Genomic DNA, 21,508 nt, shown 5'->3' on the forward strand with positions numbered 1-21,508 from the left:
CCGGACGACGCTGGGCCAATTGTGCGCCGCCCCATGGGTCTCCTGGTCGCGGCCAGCTGTGACAGAGCCTGGACTCTAACCAGGATCTCTAGTGGCACAGCTAACACTGTGATGCAGTGCCTTAGACCTGTGCCACTTGGGGGGGCCAACATTGTATTCTAATGTTTCATGTTTAATTGCATGACAGCATCCCAATCCCACTCTCCTCACCCTTAATTGCCCTCGTTGTGTATGTGTGGTCTGTGTGTGTGTGTGTGTGTGTGTGTGTGTGTGTGTGTGTGTGTGTGTGTGTGTGTGTGTGTGTGTGTGTGTGTGTGTGTGTGTGTGTGTGTGTGTGTGTGTGTGTGTGTGTGTGTGTGTGTGTGTGTGTGTGTGTGTGTGTGTGTGTGTGTGCCTGCGTGTGATCATTCACATCTGTGTATGTGTGTCAGGAGAACATTAAGCCTTTACAGTGCCATGAATTGACGTCCTGTGTCTGTGATTGCTTCTTAATGAGCTTTTTTGCAGGATTGATGCCGTTCATAAAAAACAGTGTTAGCTCATTGAAACCTCTGTTAGTCTTTTCATGAAGAATGACAGAAAAAGCTATTTTTACAACCATCCTAGAGGGACTCAACAAACCTAGCGGTGGGGGATGTTCTTATATGGTGCTAGTCAAGGCTCATGGGTATTGAAGTAACATTTAAAACAGGCAAAACATGACATATTGTCATGCCCAGAAATAAATCCCCAATAAATCTTAACATGACTAAAATCTGATTTATAAATAATTTATTATGAGAAAACCTACAGGGCACTGGCAGCATGCACACTACTCAATCGTGGAAGATAAATCTTGTGCATAAATTATCATAGAAATAGTATTGAGCCTCAACCTCATTTTGCTGAGGATGCTTTTCCATGGTGCTATTTTCACATGATTAAATGACCGAACAACTGGGATAAACAGTCAAGAACAGATTACAACTACATCATTTTTTCTGCTCTGTTTTGCTAAGCTCTCTCCTCTTTCTTTCGCTCTCTCTCTCTCTCTACATGTTGTCATCTCAGGATCGTACACTGTACTGTGATAGACACATTGCTAGGCCAACATAATATTTTAAGACTGATGTTGCGAAAACCTATAGTGTATTTCCTGTAATAGTCAGAACGTTCTGGTTCAGACTGGGTCAAAAGGAAACCAAAGCAATGTCAGCCAGATAGGGCCTCAAGCCTCAACCTCACCAGAGCAGCTATCACAGCAAATAAAGCCAGGCTTTCTGAAATCCAGTGAGGACTTTCTATTATTTCACAGTGGAGGAAATTTGAAATAAACTCAGGAAATCAAATGAAATTATTCTTTGTGGTTGAAGATTCCTCCCTTTCAAATGAACATTGGTACAAAATCACACACGGGGATAAATCTAACAACCTAAATCTTATCTCTTACGTGTGAGATGTTCGTTACAGAGGTGAGCAGGGTCCCAGTCGTGGGTTAGAAAAACAAGCACACTGACAATATGGCTGTGAACGTTGTGAACATTCTTTCTCCCCTTAGGTAGAGTGGCCATAAAACACATGTAATCCTGTAAATCCCTGTTCTTTCTCACATTGAGCTCTTAGCCACCCCAACGTGCTTACATTGACTCCTCAGGTTTCTACTCCCCTCCCCACCTCTCTGATAGACTTTCCCAGCCTCTGGCTGCTTTGAACCGACAGGCTGCTCTGTTCGGGCCAGGCCCACAGAAACTAACCCAGCCACGTCTACTTTTAATGGAGTAATAAGAGACAGAAGTGAAATGGCTCCCAGAGGGCCAGATGAGCTGTGTGCCTCTCCTCTCTCTCTCCTCGATCCCCTACCAGAAACAGCTGCAACAATGGGTTGGCCACCAAGAATACCTTTTTTAGCACCCCGGCTATCGTCCCACTAACAGCCGATAGGATCACTTATTGCATTAGGCTGGGGTGATAACAGGGGAAATTCTCACTCTCACACCAAGCATGGAAGACAGTCTGATCTGATGGCTTTACAGGGCAATACTCCGCTTCAAACTGGCTCCAGATAACATATATAAACAATGGTCTCAACCAGAAAATTGTATTTATAAGACTGAATAAAGTTGGCTAAAAATTAAAATATGAATCTGTATAACACTGACCCATTTTAGATTAAGATAAGTTATTTTGGGCACACACACTGTTAGGACACTTCTAGCAAAGCAAGAAAACACCAGAACTCTGTGTGAAAGACCAGACAACAGCTAAAGAGAGAAAGAAAAACTGACAGAGTAGACAGAGAAATATAGTAGCAGAGAGTGAGAGTGACAGAGAGAGACAGTGGGTGGAGTGTGGGGGTGAGACCACCACAGCACAACAGGACTCAGCGGGCCTAGTAGCCTTTCAGCTCCACAAAGGTCAGAACAGAGCTCTTAGCAGCCCAGCCAGGCAGGGAGGGACTGTTCCCTGAGCGTCTCTGCAGTCTGCACAAAGCCTCTCAGGAGAGTCTGAGGGGAAAATTAGCTTTGGCTTCTCGTTGAGGGAACGTTCAGGTTAAACACCATTTACATGACAAAAGTCTGACTTCAATGCGTCTCCTCTGAATCTGCTGACCTGTTGAATTGCGCCACCATTCCTGAGGTTGAAGGCCTCAAAAAAGACTCACTGTTAGTCTGTAATTGTGTCTACCGGGTATGTGTGGAATGAGGCAGCAGATTGAAGGACCCACCTCCAGTTCTAAGCACACACCTGGCATCTTATCTAGGCCTAAAGTGCCAGTAGTTAACAAACATTATTTGAGCTCTTAGACTTGGAGGTGTAGGGAGTGACAGAAGGCGACGGCCTGAAAACTAATTATGGAACCGACATACTGCAACTCCTAGGCAATGTCTGTCCTCCCATTGCCGGGGGACAGATTTCCCCAGCTGTGAAATCGCTGGCACTTCCGTGGGCACCCAGCCATTAAGAGCACTGGGTTCGCATCTATCAGAGGGACAGGGCTGTTGGCTCAAATCCTCCAAGACACCACCAATTACCACACACACATACATCAGGGGAGGAGGGGAGGAGGCTGGGACCAGACAGGATTAGTATATAAAACATACAGTACACTGTGTGACCCATCGTTCCTGCCTCGCTGACCCCGCAGGCTCCTCCTCCATGATGATTTGCATTGAGCTCCTTTATCTACGATGCATCAGTGGGTTATTGTATTCCATTCTCATAGTGAATGTCCCAGTGAATGCCTGAGCAGTAGAGGGACTGATTTACTATCTAAGTATCTGTGATGGGTCCACCAGGAAAATTTATTCCGATTTGTCTGGCATATCCACATGTCTGTGAGCTAGCTGGCTGGCTGATCCTAGCTCTCAGGCCTCCAGAGACCAATGTCTGAATCCACTCCAATGGCATGGTTTGTACCGAACGCCAAGCAACAAAACACACAAATCTAGGCCATTTACCACAACTGGTGGGAACAGCAACTAAGTGGAAAGGATGTGTCAGAATAGTATGTGACCGACGTGTTGATGTCATCAGTGGTCATGTTTACGGTCAGATTTAAGTGAAGAAGGAACAGTGGCAGTGAGACGTACCTGTTTGAACTGTTCTAGTTTGTCTCTAGCTGCCACTAGGATGGGGTCAATGCTGCGGACCTTAATCTCTGGGTTGTTTTTCTGGGCCTGAAGGCCGTTTCCCACAACACGGCCCACATAACTGAGGAGGGGAGAGAGAATGGAGAGTTTAGTACAAACCGTTTCTGTAGCACAATGACTTGTGAATATTGATATATTGTCTATGAAAGTAACACATGAAAGTATTTGTGTAAGGAGTGCACATGTAATGACAGAGTAAACCTTTTCAATTTCGTGTCTGAATAGCCTAGTTCCTTAGCCATTCATAACAATGGCAAATATTTATTCTCAGCACCATGGTCTGCATGTCGTGAGATCAGTTCACCTCACCTCTGAACCTGCCTACACAGACAGACATTCCCCTAGCCCAGGGCTCTCCAACCCTGGTCCTGAAGAGCTACAGTCTTGTAGGTTTTCACTCCAACCCTAATTTAGCACACCTGATTCTAACAATCAGCTGGTTGATAAAGTGAATCGGGATAGTTACAACTGGGGTTGGTAGTGCTCCAGGAACAGAGTTGGAGAGCCCTGCCCTAGCCTGATATAAGGTGATTAACTATGCCCTTTTTAACATCCATTTTTCTTTCATCATAAGAATTGCGGGGCATTTGAGCTGTGTGATTCCGCCTCAGAGCCCAGCTCTTCCTTGAAGCTGGCCTGGAGTGGTGAGTTGTGCTGTCTGACCCGCCACTGGGATCAATGGAGTTTAGACGGCCTTCCTCACTGACATAAATGATTCATTAGGAAGTCAAACAGCTGGAGCGGATTGGTGAAAATAGGAGGCATGACTGCAAATCCAGATATTGAGCGACCTCACAGCCAGAAATGGGAGAGGAGAGGAAAGGGCAGATGGCTGTTTATCAGGAATAATGAGAGGAGAGGAGGATAGGAGGACACCAGTAGCCTCCTCATTACAGCCCAGTGTCAGGGTAAACACGTCAGATGCAGACACACCGCAGGACTCAGTAATGATGCATTTGCATTTTTGTGATTCCACTAATTACGAGGAGGAGGGCGTGAGATGAGACACAACAAAGGACACAGTGTCAACCATAGTGATCGAAGAGTCTGGGATGCATCTCTCTCTCTCGCTCCCTCTCTCTCTCTCCATCTCTTATCCATTTCTCTCTTTCATGTATATTTTCTGTGCCACCTCTTCATCTCTGTAGAGGGACAATGGTTGAGTTAATCAGAAGGTTTTGTGAGCAGTAGTTAGAGTAAAATACTTTATCTTCTTGTCTCAGCACTTCAGTTGATCAATAGGTGAAGTTAAAGATGAAATGTTAAATTGGTTAAGACACTGAATTAGATTGACCCTAGATGACCTATTGGAGTCCTATTGAAGGCCATCTGGGGTCAATCTCAAATCTATTGAAAAGCTTAAACATAGCTTTCAAAACCACAAGATAGAAAGACTGACAGTGAGGGAGAGACTGACTAAGGTCCAGGGCAGACTGTGAAGGTCTAATGCACCACAGAACAGGCTTTTTCCACAGAACAGATTAGAGCCTCTGTAGAGGGAGAGGTGGATGGATGGATAAGTAGGGCGAAGCAGCTCCGACAGAGCAGACCCTTGTCCCTAACTCCCTGAGCTACCCCAGGAAGTTTGGGGAAGAACACAGTCATCACCACAATCTCAAATCCCAAAATATAGAAAACATAGTACACACACAGTATACACTCATACACAATCATGTGGGTACACACCCACCCACGCATGCATGCACTCACACACATTGGCGAGAGAGCGAGCCTGGAGCCACACATGGGATTTCCTTACTGGAGAGAACTCTGGGGCTAGGAGGTAACAGAGATTCCTCCTGCAGCACTCCTGTAGATGTCAAAGCGCAGGTGTTTCACGGCTAACGAATCCAGCCAAGAGCATCATGGAGCTCCAGAGGCCACACCTACATGCCCTCTGCTGCAGCTGCAGCCCCCAGACTACAACAATGATGTATAACATAAACCCTGAACCTGACATGATACAGACACATGGACATTCCAGAGAGATGATCCATTGGATTGTTGATCATCTAATGTGAGTGTGTTCCATGAGAACCACTATTCTGAGGTCAATTCACCTCGACCACTGTGGAAAACAAATCGATTGCAGGGTTAACATTACAAGTGTGTTGCCAAGAAAGTTAAGGCATATTTTTCAAAAACATGTATTTTCAATTTTGATGTTCAGTATATAAAATATTGCTGTCACAACAGTGTTATCAGTGGATGGTCTGATGTGTATATACATCTGCTATCCCTCAGGTCATCCAGCCTAGCCTCAGAGAATGACAATGAGAGAAACACAGGCAAAGCACTCCAACATCGTAATAACATCAGCAGTTCTGCATTAACACTGTCCCTGCAACCAGTTTAATGGTGCATGTTTGTGTGAGGTAGATCAAAATGTGGGTAATCAGAAAGCGCCACAGGAGTGACGTGCTGCATGTGACTGTAAATAAATGAATCCAATCTGAACGAGCCTCTGCGCAGTGTCGAGGATGAACTCTGACCCCTGGCTCACTGGGTCTATCTGCCTAGCTACTGCTGGAGAATTCATTATAGTAGGCCTATCTGCTGCTTCAATAACAAGCTAGTACAGGCAGCCACAGATAGCAGGTAGAACCAGTGGTGCGTATTCATGGAAGCCAAGGGAAGCCAAGCTTCTCCAAAAATGTACAAAAAAATACATATATAATAATAATTTTCTCTTTTGTCTATCCTTGTTTCATAATGTTCCTTCAATTTGCAAGAGGCTGGATGTAACTCACCGGAGAAAGCATCCAAGCGAGGGAAACAGCGCCCCTCTGTATGTGTAGGCCATCTATCTGATGCTCTCTGGTCAAAGAGAGTTTGACATTGTTGCCGACCCTATCGTTGAATACAAGGGAAGCCAGTGAGCATTTGGCCTAACTTGATAAAAAAGTATAAAATAATAGCCAATCAGCGTTGCGCTACACTGAGTGAGCTCAACTGTGAATCGTCCTGGCGCACCCAAAAAAAGTGTCAAAGGAAGCCAGTTTGGATTTGGCTTCCCTGTTGTATCTTGTTATGTTGTTGTTCTCCTGTGGCTAGCTAGCTAGCTAGCAAAAATGGTCCCTTTCCTAAATTAGCCATGGATGGAGATAGGGATTTGGACTTGTGGTTTTACTTAATTCTCTGTACTGGCCAATGATTATAACAGCGGTGCTGATTCAACAATAAATTCATACATTGTGCCCCTGGACTGAGAGGGTGGAAGTTCAATATGTAGCTAGCCAGGCCTAATCGCCCAATGTCACTAATGCTCTTACGGCTGAAAAGCCTTCCCAGAAGCATGGAGGCTGTTATAATAGCAAAGGGGAGACCAGCTCCATATTGATTTTGGAATGAGATGTTCAATGGGCAGTTGTCCACATACTTTTATGTGCCATATAGTGTAGGTTGTAATATGGCATTTTGGGAGGCTTGGCTTCCCCAGTGATTTTACCCATGCACCTCTACTTGGTAGGACTACCACTGTACATTTTCTTTGGGGACATAATGAATTCTATATCCAAGGCAATATGACGACACACACACACACACACACACACACACACACACACACACACACACACACACACACACACACACACACACACACACACACACACACACACACACACACACACACACACACACACACACACACACACACACACACACACACACACACACACACAGCAGCTAAACCATGCATCATAGCCTGACCCAGAACCCAGTTAATGAGGATTTATTCCCGTCACTGCTCAACATGGCCACAATACTTAACATAAAGTTTAACCATTACACTGTATTTTTCTCTGGTCTCTATTTATCTTTAGGGGGCTGTGAATATTCATAGTCATTATGAGGGATTCTTCAAATGCTCAATCAACTACAAAGACGACCACAACGGGCCTCCATTAACTAGTTTCCAAAGCCAGGGGAGGTTGATGGGAAGATGTTCTCTGTTGTGGTTGCTGTGGGTGGTTGGGTGCTGATGGCGGACCCATAGGTCTGTGGATGGGTGCCAACTACACTGGGAGCCCATTAGGGGCACATGTGACTTTAATCAGGCTATCTGATTGGTTCAACTCTATTCTAACACATCCTGCCAATTGTTCTCATGCACACCATAGTCATTTATAGGATCTCTGTGTGATGCACACTCACTGAATCACATTGGGAGAATCCTGAATATTATGCATGTACCTGGACATGTACTCAATAAAAAACAACCGCACATTGTGAGTAAATATGATCATGATTATGATTGTGTGCTCATTATATCGACTATACTGAAGTATTGACCCACTGCACTAAAATCCAATACCATACACGGGGTACAATGACTATGACTATGCACAATGACTATGGTAAACACATATAGTATACTGTAGTGAAAATGAGAACAAAGCTTAGAGAGAGAGAGAGAGGCTGTTTTCTCACAGTAATTAGTGACCAAGTCAATTAGCCAGGATCTGTTTGCATCTGGGTTGTTAACCATTCAAATGAATCAGCCCATAAAGAGACACAGAGACAAATGTTTACCCTAAAAAGCCAATGGCTCCCCAAGACCAGCTTATGTTCCCACACATCTCTTCTCTCTCCTCTGAAAACTACACACATACATTGTGGTATAGGTCCAGCTGAAATGTATAATATATATTATATTCCAAGATTACACACTAGGCACACTGCTATCCACTCACTAGGCAAACCTGGCTTTTACTCAAGGTCCAAACAACTTGATTCGACTGATTATTCCAACTCCTGAACTGGAGACAGAGAACGAATCAGTTCAGTCCAGATCAGAGGTATTATCAGCTGATGCCTCCCTGTATGGGATGGATATGAAAAGAGAGTGACACTGTGACCACTTGGCTATGTTTTGCATAGAGTCTTACTCCAGCCTCTCTCCTGTTGGGCAAGGCCTTAAACTCAGTGACCCTCCAGTTCATCTGAACCTCTAGGCTATGAAGTAGAACAGAGTGCTTGCTCAGTGAGTCAGCCTGGGCGACAGAGAGAGAGAGAGAGAGAGAGCTGTATGTCTGCTCAGCTGAGGAAACACATAACCTAATAGAGCCATAATGGAGGACTGGGCAGACACAGACCACAAAAAAACGGAGGCTGTCATACCGTGGCAGTTCAAAACGACTCATGCCCTAAAAAACAAGACATTATTGTTCAAAGCTATGCGGAGCAAAACCGTACGGCTAAGAGGGACTGGGTGGAAATGATTAGCCTATACACCACATAGCATGTCAAATTATACCGTTGCACATTCTAGGGTGTATGTGACTCAGCACTCAGTGCTGGCCACACAGTTCTGCTCCAGCTCCACAGCCTGGAGCCTCCACTCTGGTCTGGTCTTGTAGCCCAGCTGATGTGGCCTGGCCCTGGTCTGGCACAGAGTTGTGGTCAGAAGCAGGCTGACAGATAGAGACTTAGCTCGTGCTCTTTAGGTACATTCCTCTGATGTGAAACGCATTTGAAATGCAAACCAGCAACCCCAAAACCACAGTGTGCCCAGCACTATGGAAGTCCACTGTGTGCTCGCCCAAAACACAAACAAATAGACTGTGGCCACGGTAACGGGACACATCCCAAAAGCCCCTCCACCGCCGAGGATCATGGGAGCCAAAGAGGGAGGCTTGGCTGAGTGCACTGCTGTGATGTGTGACGGTCCACACCACTCTCCCTCCCCTATGACGACTACCAGTAGTAATGTATGCCTTCTATCTTGATTTAGGACAGTCCAATTTGCAATAACATAAACAGTCACAGACAGAAACATTGGGTCCTAATTCAGAGATAATCTGAGATGCAAAATATAATATATTTGAAAGGTCTACGGATAGCTGTGTCTGAGAACACACATATATTGTTGCTTCCTAAGTGGATTTTTTTATGCTTTCCCCTGAAGGCCACCAATCCACAGACCATATTACTTTTATCCTGTTTCATTATCTGCTCCAGGCTCTTAGTGATGACACACAAATACATTGTACTGAATCTCTCTCAACCCAACAGACGATAATTATCTCCCATTAAAAACTCTATTATTACAGACAGCAATCAGATTTTTTTTTAATGCCTGCCAATGTGCAATTATGAACCATGCCGCTCACAGTCCTAAATCCAGCTGGAATCCAGCAGTGTAATTAACATACTTTTCTGTCTCACTCAGGAGGTTTCTTTTCCCAAACATATGAGAGAACAACAAGAGTCCATAACAGGGGTGCAGCCGGTCTGCTACATTGAGCAGTAAAACCAAGCCAAAGACGGATAGCTTAAGAGCATTTAACCTTTCAGAGGTTATTTTTTTTCTGTCAAAACATTAAACATTTTATTTTAGAGCATCGCCCTCTTGGGGTGTTTGTGACAGGGAGTTTGTGGCAACGCAGGGATGATGCAGCATGGGGAAAAAAGGAGATTAACTAGCACAGCTATGAGCTCTGTGTTGTCTGTGTTGGCTCTGGCCTGTGAGGCTTTCTGTGTTGCTGTTGTTGCTGTGTTCACGGAGTGCTTTGGTTGAGTGTTTAGTCTTGTTTTTCAATAGCTTGCATCTCATAGCGATAGTGTCTGTAACCTCTAGTGCTAAGAGACAAATGAGCTCTGTTCTGCTGAACTCCAGGATCCAGTTTCCCTGCCAGGAATGAGCAGCAGAGACAGGGCATGGGGCCTCCCGAGTGGCGCATGCACGCTGACTTCGGTCGCCAGCTGTACGGTATTTCCTCCGACACATTGGTGCGACTGCCTTCCGGGTTAAGTGAGCTTTGTGTCAAGAAGCAGTGTGGTTTGGCAGGGTTGTGTTTCGGAGGACGCATGGCTCTCGACCTTCGCCTCTCCCTAGTCCGTACGGGAGTTGCAGCGATGGGACAAGACTGTAACTACCAATTGGATACCACGAAATTGGGGAGAAAAAGGGGTAAAAGGACAAAAAAACTGTTTTATCATTGATTTAAAAAAGACACAGGGGAAGGTGTGGTGCTACATTGCATACCCACTGGCTTCATCTGGCTAGCGTTCTAGTCAGGACACCAGTGGTTTTTACTTCCATAGCGCTGGACTGGACAGCATCACAGCTGGACTGGACAGCATCACAATAATTGTAACCGCCAGCCAACGACTTCCCACTTAAAACCAGGGCCACGATGAATCTGACAATAACCTGGGTCTAGACCTCAGTCCAGTGAGGCAACCAGGCACATGGCACATGTGGCCAGCTGCAGTTTCTGATTGGCCATGTGACCAGCAGCTACCTTGTGGGAGGTCATTGGAGACCACTTTTAAGAGGAGGGAATCACCAGGAAGTGTCATGTCCCTTAACAAGATATCCATCAGTGGAATACACAGCATAGCACAGACACATTATATGCCGCTTAGGTCCTGATTGGAGGTGACAGATCCCGCCATGTAATCACTAGCTATCTGAAAACGCTAAACTCCAAGAGCCCCTGAGGTTCCCCCGTTTTAATGCTACTCCTACTCTTTATGGTCAAAGAGGAGAGTTAGATGAAAAAGCCACCGCTGAATTACTCCTGTGATTCCTGTTTTATGAGGTTGTTAGGTAACAGAAGACACTGCGTGCCAGAGGTGCCTGGGGCCATGGGGGGACCTGGAGGGTCAGAGTTCACCGCTGTACCTGACATCCCTGATGACAGGCGGCAGGCAGGCAGGAAACCTGCATGTGCAGCGGGGAGGCCCTGGCATTTACCATGTTCAAAATGCACCAACTCGACTCTGTCCATCAATCAGGAAAACTGCTTGTTCCTGAGGGGGTGAATGTGTATGTGGGTGGTATGTATGTATGTATGTATGTGAGTGGGAAGAAAGGGGGGTTAACACTTTCACCTTAGCTTCTCTGACTAACGGTGTCTTCTTTTAACATCACTCATGGCTACCACCACCATGCTTCACCGTAGGGATGGTGCCAGGTTTCCTCCAGTTCAATCTTGGTTTCATCAGACCAGAGAATCTTGTTTCTCAGGGTCTGAGAGTCCTTTAGGTGCCTTTTGGCCAACTCTAAGTGGGTTGTCATGTTCTGAGAAGTGGCTTCCGTCTGGCCACTCTACCATAAAGACCTGATTGGTGGTGCTACAGAGATGATTGTCCTTCTGGAAGATTCTCCCATCCCCACAGAGGTACTCTGGAGCTCTGTCAGAGTGACGATCACAGATGGTCACCTCCCTGACCGAGGCCCATCTGCTCCAATTGCTCAGTTTGACCGAGCAGACAATTCTAGGAAGAGTCTTGGTGGTTCCAAACTTCTTCCATTTAAGAATGATGGAGGCACTGTGTTCTTGGGGACCTTCAATGCTACAGACATTTTTTGGTAACCTTCCCCAGATCTGTGCCTCAACACAATCCTGTCTGGGAGATCTACAGGACAATTCCTTCGACCTCATGGCTTGGTTTTTGCTCTGACATGCACTATCAACTGAGGGACCTTATATAGACAGGTGTGTGTCTTTCCAAATCATGTCCAATCAATTGAATTTACCACAGGTGGACTCCAATCAAGTTGTAGAAACAGATCAATGATGATCAATGAAACAGGATGCACCTGAGCTCAATTTTGAGTCTCATAACAAAGGTTCTAAATACTTATGTAAATAAGGTATTTCTGTTTTTATATATATATATATATATATATATATATATATATATATATATATATATATATATATATATATATATATATATATATATATATACATTTGTAAAAATGTCTAAAAATCTGTTTTCACTTCGTCATTATGGAGTATTGTGTGTAGATTGATGAGGAGTTTTTATATTTAATCCATTTTAGAATAAGGCTGTAATGTAACAAAATGTGGAAAAAGTTAAGGGTGAAGTGGGTTAGGTCTACTCTATATCAATTAGCATACCACTTGAGTTTCTTCCCTGTTTCACACCTGGTAGTTTGATGGATGGGACTACCAGCTCTCTGTAACGTAGAGGGCAACCAGTGGGTCTGTCTCCTCTATGTTTCTTGTAGGATGACAATGTCTGTAATTCAAATTTCTTTGATGAAGTCCTGGTTTCCAGCTCTTTAGGCCAAATCAGATGACCTTAGGCCTTGTACTGTATATTCCAGGATGAGATAGTAAAAGCTTTATGTTCCATCGTGTCTAATGTTGTTTCTCTCTCTCTCTCTCTCTCTCTCTCTCTCTCTCTCTCTCTCTCTCTCTCTCTCTCTCTCTCTCTCTCTCTCTCAATTCAATTTAAGAGCTTTATTGGCATGGGAAACATACAGTGGGGAGAACAAGTATTTGATACACTGCCGATTTTGCAGGTTTGCCTACTTACAAAGCATGTAGAGGTCTCTAATTTTTTATCATAGGTACACTTCAACTGTGAGAAACGGAATCTAAAACAAAAATCCAGAAAATCACATTGTATGATTTTTAAGTAATTCATTTGCATTGTATTGCATGACAGAAGTATTTGATACATCAGAAAAGCAGAACTTAATATTTGGTACAGAAACCTTTGTTTGCAATTACAGAGATCATACGTTTCCTGTAGTTCTTGACCAGGATTGGACACACTGCAGCAGGGATTTTGGCCCACTCCTCCATACAGACCTTCTCCAGATGCTTCAGGTTTCGGGGCCCCAAAACAACACTGCTCTAGAGGAGATCTGCATGGAGGAATTGGCCAAAATACCAGCAACAGTGTGTGAAAACCTTATGGAGACTTACAGAAAACGTTTGACCTCTGTCATTGCCAACAAAGGGTATATAACAAAGTATTGAGATAAACTTTGGTTATTGACCAAAAACTTATTTTCCACCATAATTTGCAAATAAATTAATAAAAAATCCTACAATGTGATCTTCTGTATTTTTTTTCTCATTTTGTCTGTCATAGTTGAAGTGTACTTATGATGAAAATTACAGGCCTCTCTCATCTTTTTAAGTGGGAGAACTTGCACAATTGGTGGCTGACGAAATACTTTTTTGCCCCACTGTATCTATCTAAATATATATTTGGGGCGGCAGGTAGCCTAGTGGTTACAGCGTTGGACTAGTAACCAAAAGGTTGCAAGATTGAAAAAAAAATCTGTCGTTCTGCCCCTGGACAAGGCAGTTAACCCACTGTTTCTAGGCCTTGACTTGCCTATTTAAATAAAGGTACAATATAAATAAATATATATATCTGGATCTGCTGTCTTGACCTCAGAATGCTCGGTTATGAAAATGAACATTTGAACATCTTGCATAACGATCTGGCCTTAATGACCAAGTACACTTAAAATATTCACCCCTTGGAGCCTGGTTCCCCTCCAGGTTTCTTCCTAGGTTCTTGCCTTCCAAAGGAGTTTTTCCTAGCCACTTTGCTTCAGCATCTACATTGCTTGTTCTTTGAGGGTTTTAGCCTGGGTATCTGTAAAGCACTTTGTGACAACTACTGATGTATAAATGGATTTATAAAATAAATGTGATTACTTACTTACTTACAGGTGCTAGCAAAAGTCTACACATCCCATGCACAGTCTTCACATTTTGCTGCCTTAAAATTACATCTCAAAACTGAATAAATTTGATTTCTTCCCCTACCAATCTACATAACCTACTCCACATCTATAAACTGAAAGAAAAATTATAGAGCATTTTCCACAATTATTTTTTGTCTCAATTGCCAATGTCCAGTGGCAAGCATACCCATAACATGATTCTGCCACCATTATACTTAAAAATACAGAGGGTTTCACACTACAGTATGTTGTGTTGTATTGGATTTGACCCAAGCCTGTAGTATTTAATTTAGGCCAAAAAGTTAATTTGCCATGTTGTCTTGCACTATTACTTAATGGTCTTGTTGCAAACAGAATTGTTGATTTGGAGTGGATTTTTAAACACAGGCTTCCTTCTTCTCACTTTGTCATATAGGCCAGTAATGTGGAGTGAATGCAATGTTGTTGATCCTCTGTATTTTAATGTATTGTGGTGGAAGTATCATGTTATGGGTATGCTTGTCACCGGCAGGGACTGGGGAGTATGTCAGGATCAAAAGAAATATGAATGAAGCAAAGCCGGGATAAAAAGTTAGAGGAAACCCTGCCTCTGTCTTCTGAATACCGAACCCTGGGACAGAAATGTATTTTTCAGAGGGACAATTACACACATTTTTATGCCAAAGACATACCAGAATGGCTTTGCAATAGGTGTTGAGTATTCCTGAATGGTCCAGCCTCATTCCTGACTTAAATTTGCTTGAAAATCAGACACAAGGTTTGAATATTGTTGTCCATCAATGAATCCCAACCAAATTTACAGAGCTTGAGCAATTTTGACAAAAACAATGGATAAATGTGGCCGTAAGAGTTGTGCAAAGTTGGTAGATTCTTATTCAAAATTATTCACAGCTGAAATGGCTGCCAAAGTCATTTCCACCAAGTCTTAACTGTGGGATGTGAAGACATATGTAATCAAGACATCTTTGATTTTCATTTTTTATTAATTTAGAAAATGTTCTATAATTTTTCTTTCACCTTGGACATGTGGAGTAGGTTGTGTACATTGTCAAGAAACAAATGCAAATGCAACAAAATTTCATCCATTTTTAGATTTCATTTGAATTAACATCAGCAAAATGTGAAAACTGTGTAAGGGGATGTGTAGACTTTCACTTGGCACTGTAAGAGCATACTCTAACATTTATGTCAGTTAAGACCAGTGTCGAACTGCAGACTAATTAATGCATGTGAGATGACTCTAACACTGCATAGCATCATATGTCAAGAGGTTACAGAGAGGGGAAACGACTCTGAAACCCGAGACAGTACAGAGAGGGTAAACGACTCTGAAACCCGAGACAGTACAGAGAGGGGAAACGACTCTGAAACCCAAGACAGTACAGAGAGGGGAAACGACTCTGAAACCCGAGACAGTACAGAGAGGGTAAACGACTCTGAAACCCGAGACAGTACAGAGAGGGTAAACGACTCTGAAACCCGAGACAGTACAGAGAGGGTAAACGACTCTGAAACCCGAGACAGTACAGAGAGGGTAAACGACTCTGAAACCCGAGACAGTACAGAGAGGGGAAACGAGTCTGAAACCTGAGACAGTACAAAGAGGTGAAACGACTCTGAAACCAGAGACAGTACAGAGAGGGGAAACGACTCTGAAACCTGAGACAGTACAGAGAGGGGAAACGACTCTGAAACCCGAGACAGTACAGAGAGGGTAAACGACTCTGAAACCCGAGACAGTACAGAGAGGGTAAACGACTCTGAAACCCGAGACAGTACAGAGAGGGTAAATGACTCTGAAACCCGAGACAGTACAGAGAGGGTAAACAACTCTGAAACCCGAGACAGTACAGAGAGGGTAAACGACTCTGAAACCTGAGACAGTACAGAGAGGGGAAACGACTCTGAAACCTGAGACAGTACAGAGAGGGGGAAACGACTCTGAAACCCGAGACAGTACAGAGAGGGTAAACGACTCTGAAACCCGAGACAGTACAGAGAGGGTAAACGACTCTGAAACCCGAGACAGTACAGAGAGGGTAAACGACTCTGAAACCCGAGACAGTACAGAGAGGGGAAACGACTCTGAAACCCAAGACAGTACAGAGAGGGGAAACGACTCTGAAACCCGAGACAGTACAGAGAGGGTAAACGACTCTGAAACCCGAGACAGTACAGAGAGGGTAAACGACTCTGAAACCCGAGACAGTACAGAGAGGGTAAACGACTCTGAAACCCGAGACAGTACAGAGAGGGTAAACGACTCTGAAACCCGAGACAGTACAGAAAGGGGAAACGAGTCTGAAACCTGAGACAGTACAAAGAGGTGAAACGACTCTGAAACCAGAGACAGTACAGAGAGGGGAAACGACTATGAAACCCGAGACAGTACAGAGATGGGAAACGACTCTGAAACCCGAGACAGTACAGAGAGGGGAAACGACTCTGAAACCCGAGACAGTACAGAGAGGGGAAACGACTCTGAAACCCGAGACAGTATAGAGAGGGGAAACGACTCTGAAACCAGAGACAGTACAGAGAGGGGAAACGACTCTGAAACCCGAGACAGTACAGAGAGGGGAAACGACTCTGAAACCCGAGACAGTACAGAGAGGGGAAAAGACTCTGAAACCCGAGACAGTACAGAGAGGGGAAACGACTCTGAAACCAGAGACAGTACAGAGAGGGGAAACGACTCTGAAACCCGAGACAGTACAGAGAGGGGAAACGACTCTGAAACCCGAGACAGTACAGAGAGGGGAAACGACTCTGAAACCCGAGACAGTACAGAGAGGGGAAACGACTCTGAAACCCGAGACAGTACAGAAAGGGGAAACGACTCTGAAACCCGAGACAGTACAGAGAGGGGAAACGACTCTGAAACCCGAGACAGTATAGAGAGGGGAAACGACTCTGAACCCCGAGACAGTACAGAGAGGGGAAACGACTCTGAAACCAGAGACAAATTCCTGTCTTTTGTCAGACTTTGGTGACTGGGAGAACTTCGCTTCCATGGTGGCCTCACTAGGTTACTACTGTTTACCCTCTTGTGCTCCCCAAGCCTCTGTTATTCCAGCTTTTATGCTAGGGTGCTGCTCTGTAGGCTGAATAAGGGAGAAGGAAACAGACAGGAAACTGATCCTAACATCCACATTTCATCCCCATGATCAAGGTCAAAGGTGACGGCCATGAACCTGATGAGAGTAAATACAGAAGGTGAGGAGGTGAGGGACAGGGTTTCAGTGGAAGTATGAGCATGTGGGCATGCAAACTATTTCACAATTACCATTAACTTGGAATTTGACCAATGACCTGTGTGGTCTAGAATTATGCATGTATGTAAGAGACCATGTACAGAGCTATGAAGCTCTCAGTTGATTACAGTTATGCCCCTCTGTGTGCTTTCATCCCCCCAAACCAAACACACTAATACAGACACACAATGCAAGAGGACTCAGCCATGAGGACCATGTGAAGACCATTTGATTACAGTCAGCTGCCAGTAATGCAGCAAGGATGGCATCATCAACAACAAAAACAACAACCACAGAGGCAGTGAGCAGTAAGTCACCTCAGCCCTGACTCTGTCAGGACCCACCCTGGCCCCAGCCTCCCTGTGGGAACACAACCAGTGGTGATTGAGGACTCAATTACTGTGGAATGTCTGCCACAGCACACAATATGACAACGGAGAGCCGGGAAGCAAATCATTCAATACATCGTCACAACAGCAACCTCATTCACTGGCCAAACCTCGCTATTTCCTTTTGGGTTCATCAGACAAAAACATTTCCCTGTTAAACCCATACGGAGACACTTGACCCCATTGGACATTCTTAAACCATTTTGCTGGTGTCATCCTATCTGCCTGGCTGGCTGGGACAATAACACAGAGGTGGAAAAAGTACCCAACTGTCATACTTGAGTAAAAGTAAATGACTCAAGTCACCCAGTAAAATATTACTTGAGTAAAAGTCTAAAGGTATTTGGTTTTAAATATACTTAAGTATCAAAAGTAAATGTCATTGCTAAACATACTTATGAAAAGTAAAAGTACATAATTTCACATTCCTTATATTAAGCAAACCATGTTGTTGTTATTTTAATTCATGGATAGCCAGGGGCACACTCCTTTTGGGTTTAGTGAGTCCGCCAGATCAGGCAGTAGGGATGACTATGGATGTTCTCTTGACAAGTGCGTGAATTGGACCATTTTCCTGTCCCGCTAAGCATTCAAAATGGAAATAGTACTTTTAGGTGTCAGGGAAAATGTATGGAGTAAAAAGTACAATATTTTCTTTAGGAAGGTAGTGGAGTAAAAGTTTTTTTTTTTTTTTAAATGTAAATAGGAAAGAAAAGTCCAGATACCCCCAAAACACGACTTAACTAGTACTTTCAATTATTTTTACTTAATTGCTTTACACCACTGCAATAACATAGGACCCGTTCAGCCTTGGCTGCTACAACACTGCTCTCCAGTGGTCCCTAAAGGAGTATGGATAATGGTAGATACAGACTACTAGTCAGCCGTGTTCATTGCTGTTGAATGTAGAGTGGATTTAAATGCAGTATTAACAAACATTATTACTAACACTGTTTATAATTTCACCCTATTCCATAGCAATGCAAATATAAATTATTTAGACACCACACGACAAAATAAAGCAGGGAAGCGATGCCTCATCCTCAGGTAATATGTGAGGAAGACCTCTGTAAAGCAGATACCTGTGGATGCTTACAATGTAATGTTGCTGTGGTTTTACAATGTTGCTATTGTTTTATAATGTTGCTATGGTTTTATAATGTCGCTATGGTTTTACAGTGTTGCTATGGTTTTATAATGTTGCTATCGTTTCATCCATACTGCAAAGTGCAACTGTGTAAAAATATGGGGGAAACTATTTTTTGGGAGTAATGGGTGTTGTCACCTTTGGTGAACTGAAGGAATGTTTGGGTACAAGACACTTCCTCTAGGTGGCAGTGGTTCTCCATAATGTGAGATGGGTAGCAGAGATAGCACTAGTACAGTATGAGGAGAGGTTCTTCACATGTGCAAACTCACTTATACCCTCTGTGTGAGGTGATATGGGATGCCTGTGTACCAAGAGAGGGTTAGACCAACCTATAAGGACAGCTAATACAGAGAAAAAGCCCTCACACAAGCTAAGGCATTTGTCAGTAAGTGAATTGGGTCAAATGGCGGAGGGGGGTGGCGCGCGGAGGGAGTGGGAGTGAGGGGTGTCAGTGAATTGAAACTGTAACGAGGTCAGCAGAGTGGCTGTGCCTCAGTGTCTCGGTGCCCTCCTCTCCCCAGTGCTTGGCTGGGCTCCAGGCTGCAGCCCCAGAGGGCCAGAGAACAGACCCTTCTCTCAGTGGCCCCCGGGAGGGGGGGGGGGCAGAAGGTACAGTAGGAGGAAGGAGGAGGCCGCCTCTTCTGTACGGTTCACAGAGCCTGAATGACCACCAGGCCTGGGGCTTTTGATAGTGCCACACAGAGGGCCCACAGGAGCCACAATGAACCCCCTCTGTCTCTCCCTAGCCCACAACAAAACAAGCACAGCAGCGCTCAGATGGACACACATCTATAATGACCCACTGTCATAGAAACATAAGAATCCCTTATTAATGGTTCTTCTACCTCATGGACGTTGGGGCTTGGTTCAGATAAGATCTAGAGCTTAAATTCAACCATTCTATCAAAATATATCCCCCATTCTATTCCACTATGAGCAAGAGCAAATTCCATGTACATCCAATTAAACATACATCCATGTACATCCATGTACATCCAATTAAACATACATCCATGTACATCCAATTAAACATACATCCATGTACATCCATGTACATCCAATTAAACATACATCCATGTACATCCAATTAAACATACATCCATGTACATCCATGTACATCCAATTAAACATACATCCATGTACATCCATGTACATCCAATTAAACATACATCCATGTACATCCAATTAAACATACATCCATGTACATCCAATTAAACATACATCCATGTACATCCAATTAAACATACATCCATGTACATCCAATTAAACATACATCCATGTACATCCAATTAAACATACATCCATGTACATCCAATTAAACATACATCCATGTACATCCAATTAAACATACATCCATGTACATCCATGTACATCCAATCAACATGTCTCTTGATACAGTATTAGTTATAGACAACCACTAAACAAACTAATAAGCACACAAAATATTGGAGAGGATTGAATGCTTCTGTCGTACAAAACATGGTTTCCACGGTTCCTATTTAGGGGAGACCCCACCAACCCCCACCAGCACCCCCTAGCCCAAAGTGATTCAAGCACACTCTCCACTGGGTCCAACGCTCTTTCACAGCCAGTGAATTCAACTGGGATAGAACAAATCCCAGTTGAATTGTCTGAAAAAGGGGACAAAACAGAGGCATAAATGGGATAGTGGGGGAGCCCCAGCCCAGGAGTCCTAGGTGAATAGGGTCTCTCTGCCTACTGCACAGCAGAGGGGGGAAAGCTGTTCTGCACCAGGGCCAGAGGGGGGACCAGGGCCAGAGCGGGGGACCAGGGCCAGAACACTCAGGAGCCACTGGAGAGAGAGCTGGTTAGAATGGGAGGTCAGATAAGTACACTTAACACCAAGCTGTTTACACAGAGGTCCATGCTGTATGGGGTTCTATCTCGCACAACAGTAACCAGGATGACCAACGTTATTATAGGATAGAGCGGCAGGTTACGGGAGAGAGAGCGGCAAATATATGAAAGTGTTTCTCTGAAGTTTCCAATGTCATTTGCATGAGAATGGCCTCTAGAACTTCCTAACGAACCCGCTATACTCTAAAGGTCCAGGGCCATGCTCCCAAAATCCATGGCAACCAAATGTCTACAGGAATGTCCCCTGGTTTGAAAACCTCTGCCTTTTAATGGGCAACAAGTCCTGTAAAGAGAATGTAACAAAAGTGTGATGGACACAGATATAGAACAATAGAAAGAGTTCATTTCTACCTCTCCACCACGTCCTCCCCACTCCAGCATGTGAAGTCCTCCCCGACCATCTCACTCTCACACAGTGTCTCCGGCAGGGCAGAGAAGAAGGACCTGTAGCGCTGAATATAACCCATAAACTCTCTGAGGGAGAGTAGAGAGAGGGAGAGAGAGAGAGAGAACGCGCGAGAGAGAGAGAGAGAGAGAGTAGAGAGAGGGAGAGAGAGAGAACGCGAGAGAGAGAGAGAGAGAGAGAGAGAGAGAGAGAGAGAGAGAGAGAGAGAGAGAGAGAGAGAGAGTAGAGAGAGGGAGAGAGAGAGAACGCGAGAGAGAGAGGGTAGAGAGAGGGAGAGAGAGAGAACGCGAGAGAGAGGAGAAAGAGAGAGGGTGTTGATCATAACCACAATATC

General features: G+C 44.3%; 1 protein-coding gene across 1 annotated transcript in view; it reads right to left on the reverse strand.

Annotated features, from left to right (window-relative positions):
- The window catches only part of gpc5b (glypican 5b), a gene marked incomplete at its 5' end in the record, with an annotated part of 71,667 nt that overhangs the window by 35,187 nt on the left and 14,972 nt on the right, over positions 1 to 21,508 (reverse strand). The window contains 2 exon segments of the mRNA XM_046332918.1: positions 3,570 to 3,690; positions 21,120 to 21,242. Of these exon segments, the coding sequence (XP_046188874.1) occupies positions 3,570 to 3,690; positions 21,120 to 21,242 (244 nt within the window).

This window comes from Oncorhynchus gorbuscha, unplaced genomic scaffold (assembly GCF_021184085.1).
Source record: "Oncorhynchus gorbuscha isolate QuinsamMale2020 ecotype Even-year unplaced genomic scaffold, OgorEven_v1.0 Un_scaffold_3:::fragment_2:::debris, whole genome shotgun sequence".
In the NCBI taxonomy this organism is placed as follows: domain Eukaryota; kingdom Metazoa; phylum Chordata; class Actinopteri; order Salmoniformes; family Salmonidae; genus Oncorhynchus; species Oncorhynchus gorbuscha.